The sequence below is a fragment of the Apium graveolens genome, chromosome 9 (assembly GCF_009905375.1).
Source record: "Apium graveolens cultivar Ventura chromosome 9, ASM990537v1, whole genome shotgun sequence".
NCBI classification, from domain to species: Eukaryota; Viridiplantae; Streptophyta; class Magnoliopsida; order Apiales; family Apiaceae; genus Apium; species Apium graveolens.
The window spans coordinates 64,438,599-64,446,089 of record NC_133655.1 but is presented as its reverse complement, the minus strand read 5'-3'; the positions used below and the strand labels follow the sequence as shown (position 1 = coordinate 64,446,089).

Sequence of the window (7,491 nt, the reverse complement as noted above, 5' to 3'; positions counted from 1 at the left end):
ATTGCAGGAGCTTATCAAAAAAATGGTTTCGAAGTTATCATCTTCATCCTGCCCACCTTGGGCTTAGGGTTTGCTTTGAGGCTTTTCTTGTTCATGGCCGGCATTGGTGGCAAATGCTGTAAATCAATCAGTTGTGTTGTCCTCTGGATTTTGAGCTTGTTGGTCTGGTCATATAAATCATGGAGTTTCCTTTTGGTTGCTTCCAGTTTTAACTCGAAATCTTTCTCGTTCATCAGTATCGACTTATCTAACTTCTTCTTGAAAACAATCTTAATAGTCTTTCTTGGCTTTGTAACAGCAAACGACGACGACTTAGTCGACTCCAATGAAGTGTCTACTTTGGCCAGCATGTTGGTATCGGGTTGAAGTACTTGCAATACATGTTTCCACTCTTTTCCTTTACCATTATACCTAGCAACTAAAAGCTTCTTGTTGGGTGGGGGACAGGGGCAGTGTTGTTCTCTATCATCTTGTTTTGACAAACCAGTGAAGAACACAATAGGATCAAGATTAATACATGTGGCTTGATGATCACCATAAAAGAAAGCATCACTCAGTACAAAATCATCAATGGAAGGACAAGCAAGACCTTCCGCCTCCTCCTCATGCCGGTAATCGTGCTCTGTGATCGTCGTCATCATTATATGTAATCTCTCTCGATTCTCTCTTTCTATTTCTTCCTTTAACAACAGAATTTGGAAACAGCCGGGGAGTTACAAAATGCCGATTATATTGTATGTGGATGTAATAATATATATAAACAAAACCAAAGGAACTGGGGTTCTTACAAGTTTCACTGTCGGAAATCAGAATTCACTTAAGATTTGAATATATAGTACATTCTACATGTATTTATATAGGAAGCTGCCCTCTCTATCCTATTCCTATTCTATTTAGGAAACAATATGGTACTTATTATGTAGCTTGAGATTGCATTTCTAAATTTATTATATTTTAATATACTTCATACTCTAATTTATTATATTAATAATATAAGAAATTAACGATAATCTTTTTAATTACTAGTTATAAAATAATTTTTTGTTTTTCGGTGAAATCAAAATGTTAAAAATTCGTCTCTTTAACATAAATACTCACATACATGTGTGACATATGTGTGTGATAAGACAGATTGTAAGAATAAATCACCTAAAACAAAACAGATATGTATACTACACACGTTTAGCCGTAAAAATAAAAGGGAAATAGCTAACCCATCATAGATCAAACTCAAATGATACTCATAATGTGTGCTTGTAGGAAGATAAAGGCAAATTGCATAGAGAAATATAATGCATAGACTTAACGAATATATAAATACATAAAAAGGATACTCGTAATATTTGATATAATCGCAAATCGCTACTAGCTATTTTCTTCTAATCGTAGATATTGGATGTCCAATCCAAAGGCTAGAAAGTGAATTATCGCATAAGAGCAGCCCCAACGCCCCCTGCCCATTTCCCTTTTTTTCCCGACCCCACTGCTTGCCACGTCTACCAAACCAGGCGATGAAAGAAAATTGGCCAGCTCTATCCAACGGTACGCCCATTTATTAATAATGCAGGACCCATTATTTCCTTATTATATTATATTTATAATAGAATGGTAGTTAATAATATAAAAAAATGCATCATAATTAATCATATCATTAAAAAACAATTTCAAGGAAAAATATTACATTAAAAAAAAGATACGAGAAAGCATTGAATTAAAAACATTACAATAAAAAAATTAACGATTAATATGAAATTGCGAGATATGCTCAACCAAGTCATTTTGTAGCTGACGATGTGTCCGTTTATCAGGCATCTGTATAGTGTTTTGAATATACGTTTCATACGCAGCAAAAGGTTCTTCGCCTAAGTTTGGTTGTGATAAACTATTTATTACATCATCATAACTTGGCAGAGGACCAAATTGAGTGGCATACGTGTCTCTCTCATCTTCAACAATCATATTATGTATTATGATGCATGCTCTCATGATTCTCCCAAGATCGTCTTTGTCCCAAAAGCGTGTCGGACCACGTACAATTGCGAAACGGGACTGTAACACACCAAATGCTCGTTCAACATCTTTTCGCTGGCGTTCTTGTTTTGAAAATATTTTTCTTTTCTCACCTTGTGGACGTGGTATCGTTTTAACGAATGTTGCCAATTCTGGATATATTCCATATGTTAAGTAATATCCCACAATATAATTATTTCCATTTATAGTATAATTTACCTCTGGAGCACGACCTTGTAGCACTTCATCAAATATTGGTGACCGATCTAAAATATTTATGTCATTGTTTGATCCAGCAACTCCAAAAAATGCATGCCATATTCATAGATCAGATGAAGCAACCGCTTCTAGTATAATTGTTGCAACTCCTTTGTGACCACTCATGAACATTCCCTTCCATACTTTTGGACAATTTTTCCATTGCCAGTGCATGCAATCAATACTCCCCATCATACCTGGAAAGCCATGAGCCTCACCCATTTGTAGCAGACGTTGCACGTCATTTGAGTTTGGCTTTCGTAAGTATTCGCCTTCAAATTATGTAATTATATTGGAGACGAATGTTTTCAAGGCTTCAACTGCAGTACTCTCTCCAATACGAACACAATCATCAACAACATCAGCAGATATACCATAAGCCAATATACGCATTGCCGTAGTGCATTTTTGTAAAGGTGATAAACCTTTTCTTCCCACTGCATCCATTCTTTGTTGAAAGTATGGATCAAAATTTGAGACAACATCCACAATACGAAGAAAGACATGTCTTCCCATACGGAATCTTCGTCGAAATATATTTTATGGATATACTGGATTTGGTGAACAATAATCATTCACTAGACGCTGATGACCTGCTTCACGATCTCTGTAAATACATCTTCGAGGCGTGGATGCTGAGCTCTGTCCATATATTTTTTGAAAGAGCTCGAGTCGACGATTGCTTTTAGTGTCATCACAAAACTCTTCAATAAATTCTTGAGTGAATTATTCTGTGAAGCTTTCTGTTGTGGGTGTTTGATTCATGTTGATGTGAATTGAAAGAATTGATACATCTAGTTTATATAGAAGATAAAAACGAATATATTCTAACTTCCAATGGCTAGTTTACAAATAAATAAAAACAAGGACTAGCTTCCAACGGCTAGTTTACAAACAAATAAAGACAAGCACTAGTTTCTAACGGCTAGTTTATAAACAAATAAAAGCAAATAAGAAAAGACAAGCACTAGCTTCCAACGGCTAGTTTACAAACAAATAAAAGCAAACAAGAAAAGACAAGCACTAGCTTCCAACAGTTAGTTTCTTGCCATAATTTTTTCAAGCATTTTTGCATGAATCTTTCGTTGAGCATCATTCATTTTAGTAGTATCCGCCAAAATGACTTGTAAATCAAGCTCGGTTTGCTTAGTCTCAAGCTCTCTTTGTCGAGTCTCAATTTCTTTTTGCTTCATTTCATTTACTGTATCCATTATGTTCATTCTTCTCAACTCATTAACTTGAATAGCTTCATATTCTTCAATTTCCGCAGTTGTTGCCCTCCCTTTTCCCTTCCTTTTAGCAGCTTTTGTACCTTTTGGACGAACCGGTTGAAATTCATCAGATGTTGGTGTATCGTTATTCGCCTCTGATGAGTAAGCTCCAGAACTACTTAATTTAGTTCTTTTAGAACTTGCACTAGTTGCAGGAGTTCTTCACTTGGGATGTCTACGAAGCTCACGCCAATGATTATCAAAATTTGTCTTTTTCTTGTATTGGGCCAATTGGAGTTCATTAGCTTTCTCAATTATGTTATCCAAGTTTGAACCACTCCCAAACATTCGTTGAGCCTCATCATAACATGACAAAAATTTCTGAGCACTTTCATTTATTCGTTGCCACCTTTTTCTCATAGCCACAACTCCTCTTTTGATGACACCGGGATTGTCCTCTTCACAATATTGCTTAATTCTGTCCCAAAAGGTTTCGGCTTTTTGATCAGTACCGACTAGTGGATCAATTGAGACATTCAACCATGCACTTATTAAGAGCTTATCTTCAACCCACGTCCAGTGACCAGTATTTTCATGTATATCTTCTGTTTCCTCATAATCATCATTTAGATCAACAAAGTTTGTACCAAAGGCCGGCACTTGCGAATCTGGGGAATTTTGGATATTGATAGGTGATTGTTGGGTTTCAAATTGTGAATTTGAAAATGGAGGAAATGGGAATGGATAAGGAGAATTTTGAGGATACGGAAATGGAAATTGAGAAGCTTGAGAATGTGAAAATGGGGGTTGAGAATTTGGGCTTTGAGCAGTAAAATTAAAATTTTGTGGATTTGGAAAATAAGGATTTGGATATGAATATGGATATTGAGGGTTTGGATTTTGTGAATTTGGAGGAGGGGAATTATTTGGATTCATTTTCTTAGAGAGAAAAATTAAAATTTTTATGAAGTAGAAAATATGAATAATGAGGTGATTATATATAGGAGTCAAAATATCCCCGTTAAAAACATATATGTTACCTTTTTATATATAACGTTCAAATAACAACGTTCATATATATGGCAGGAAACATGCAGCAATGAAAAAGTAACAAAAAGTAATAATAAATTAATGGAGGCAAAGGAATTGGCCGCGGCCAGCTTACTGGGCATGCCCATTTTTTCAATCTGTTCCGGTGCTTGGTTTTCCATATGGCCAGACCATATTGCTTTTTACGTGAATCGAGGCACTCTAACGGGCAGCGTTAGAGCTGCTCTAAGTGGTCCTTGACAACCATAACTGGTCCTGACAAACAATCATCAAGGACCAAGACCCTTGTGTCAATACAATTCTACTGTATACAATAAGCTTTTGTTCGGTTAAAAAGAATGAACGGATTGCATCAAGAATGTACAGTGAGTTTTGTTTGCTTAAAAAAATGGATAATGTACAGTGGATATAATAATATAAAGCAGCCGGGGATTTACTAAAGGAACCAGGGTTTTCAAGTTTAGCTGTCGGAAATCAGAATCTACTTGGGATTTGAATAAATATTATGATGCATTGAGCTCCTATTTATATAGGAAGCTGTTCTCTCTATCTTATTCTTATTATATTTAAAAAACAATGTGTTATTATTATATAGCTTGAAATTGTATTTCTAAATTTATTATACTTTAATATACTTCATACTCGAATTTAATATATTAATAATTTAAGTAATTAACGATAATTTTTTTAATTATTAGTTGTAAAATAATTTTTTATTTTTCGGTGAAATCAAAGTGTTAAAAATTCGATTAACTTTTTTGACAAGTTTTATACTCACTCTGCTTTTCTATATTCGTCGTTTAACTTTTATACACATAATTAAAGTAATAATTTAATTGTATAGTTAAAATAATTATTTTTTATTTTTGTGAATTTTAGTATAAGTCATATATTTCATGATTTTTTTGTTTTAAAAAAATTATATTAGTATCCACTCAAACTCCTTGTATATAAACTCAAAGTCAAATATAAAAAACAATTGAAGGTTCACTAGTCCTATGTTTAATTTTTTTTAGTTTGTTAATTATCTTGAAAGGTAAAATAACATTGTAAATTCAGTTAATCATACATCAATTGGTTCAAGAACAACCCTTTCGGTGCAAAAATCGAAAAAATCAAAGCCAAACAATTTGAGATGCCCAGGATTTTCTAGGTAGTAGCAGCAACTCTTGTTTAATTCTCAACTTCTCTTCAGGATCCCTTACTGTCTTGCTGCAGGCAAGTGATATCACTCACTCTAAGCAATGGGGAAGATGCAAGAATAAGCTTTATTAAATGTAGCTCTGATCTTGAACCATCAACACCATTTATTTTGACTACTTCAAGTCGGTCCAGCAAAACAACCTTCCAATCTAGTGATTTTAATGACGTTCGACTGTTGATTCTGAATGATTGGAACTCTTCACTTCAAGTTCCTGCACACAAAATTATTAAATCTAAGCTCAGATATGCGCATTAAAACACAATGATATGAAGAGCATGTGCATTTAATCAACGACATTGCTTAAGACAAGGTCTAGTTCTCACCAGTCCTATGAAAAGATCTTCCAAGTTGGGAAGATTTCTGATCAAAGAAAGACATGTTAAGATCTGACGCATGCTATATCCAAGCCTGCAAGCGCAGCTTCTTCATATTTACCATCTTTGTTGTATGCTCATCCAAAACAGAGAGACCTTGTCCCAGAACCTATATACAAAGAATACATTGAAGTGTGAGCCGTGAACTTGTTGTAAATCTCACTAACAAATATAGCAACATAGAAGCAAGTGTATAAAGAATTTAGCAAGTTTAGGTCAAGACCACAGTTAACAAAACAAAACATGCAGGTAAACAAAATCAGTAACTGAAATAACGAAGAGAGAAAGAAAGATGTACCCAAAACCATAGCTTTTAACAGTGACTGAAATAAAGGTTCACACATACAAAATGCCAAGAAAATGATCACAGCTAAGTCACCAGGCCTTGCTCGAAGTCCTGGCTGCTCTTGAAGAGAATATTACCCCTACCTGCTGCGTTTGGGATGTGCACAATATCTCCACCAGGATAAAACAGCTCAGAGTTTATGTTAACAGTAGCAACAAAAGCTCCACTTCGACCAGCACCTCAGTCGCCGGAAAATATCAGCACTTCAGGACTTTTTGGAGAGAAATGCAGAGAGGTTGAAGAGAAGAGAAGAGAATGTAGTGTATCTAATACATTCACTTTAACCTCTATTTATAGGAGAGGAAAAAATGAAACTGTCCACACACTTAATGTCTGAATTAAACTACTTCATTAATAAAAAATCAAAACTGATCAGATTTTGAATTTAAATTACTTGTAACAGCTTTTCACATTAACACCCATTAAAACCCACATTATTATCAGAACTTAAGTTAATTTCTGATCTGATATCAGAACTTAAGTTAAGTTCTGATATCAGAACTTAAGTTAAGTTCTGATATCAGAACTTAAGTTAAGTTCTGATATCAGAACTTAAGTTAAGTTCTGAGATATCATATCAGAACTTAAGTTCTGATTTTATTCATCAGTTACAGATCAGATTATATTATTTGTCCAGGTTCAAGGTATTTAGACTAAGCCCACTAACAAAGTGACTTGGCCCATTTCAGTATCAAACCCAGTCCAACAATTTAATAATAATCCAGTCACAGATAAATAAATTCGAATTAAAATTAATTCTCAAATAAATAAAATCCTCGCCCAGGTCGCCTCGCGTATGCGAGACGCCGAGACATTCGCCCAAATCGCCCTTCGACCCGACCCGGTCCGGTGCGTGGCGGGGCGGCGGCACGTGTGTGTGGGCGCGCGTGAAGCACATAACAACACAATGGACCATCACACACCTTAGTAGTTGTATACTACTCATGTGGGTAATACCATATAAAGCACACAACCCCCTTTATTTATTTCAATGTGGGACAAACATTCTCAAATTTTTTCCAAGCTTTTCCAAGCTAC

The 7,491-nt window shown here is 35.0% G+C and overlaps 1 protein-coding gene across 1 annotated transcript; it reads right to left on the bottom strand.

Annotated features, from left to right (window-relative positions):
• Positions 1-1,734: 1,734 nt before the first annotated feature.
• Positions 1,735-2,784, bottom strand: LOC141685291 (uncharacterized). Its single transcript, XM_074490403.1, has 3 exons — positions 2,598-2,784; positions 2,466-2,540; positions 1,735-2,276 (listed from the first exon to the last, which is right to left on the bottom strand). The coding sequence occupies exons 1-3, from the start codon at positions 2,782-2,784 to the stop codon at positions 1,735-1,737; spliced, it is 804 nt and encodes a 267-aa protein (XP_074346504.1).
• Between the last annotated feature and the right edge of the window lie 4,707 nt (positions 2,785-7,491).

Excerpts from the sequence above, each read along its gene's own strand:
- LOC141685291 (XM_074490403.1), bottom strand. The coding sequence starts at position 2,784 with ATGGGAAGACATGTCTTTCTTCGTATTGTGGATGTTGTCTCAAATTTT. Across the intron at positions 2,541-2,597 it reads TTGTGTTCGTATTGGAGAGA|GCGAATACTTACGAAAGCCA; the intron begins GTACTGCAGTTG and ends CATAATTTGAAG. Across the intron at positions 2,277-2,465 it reads TGAGGCTCATGGCTTTCCAG|ATCGGTCACCAATATTTGAT; the intron begins GTATGATGGGGA and ends TAAATATTTTAG.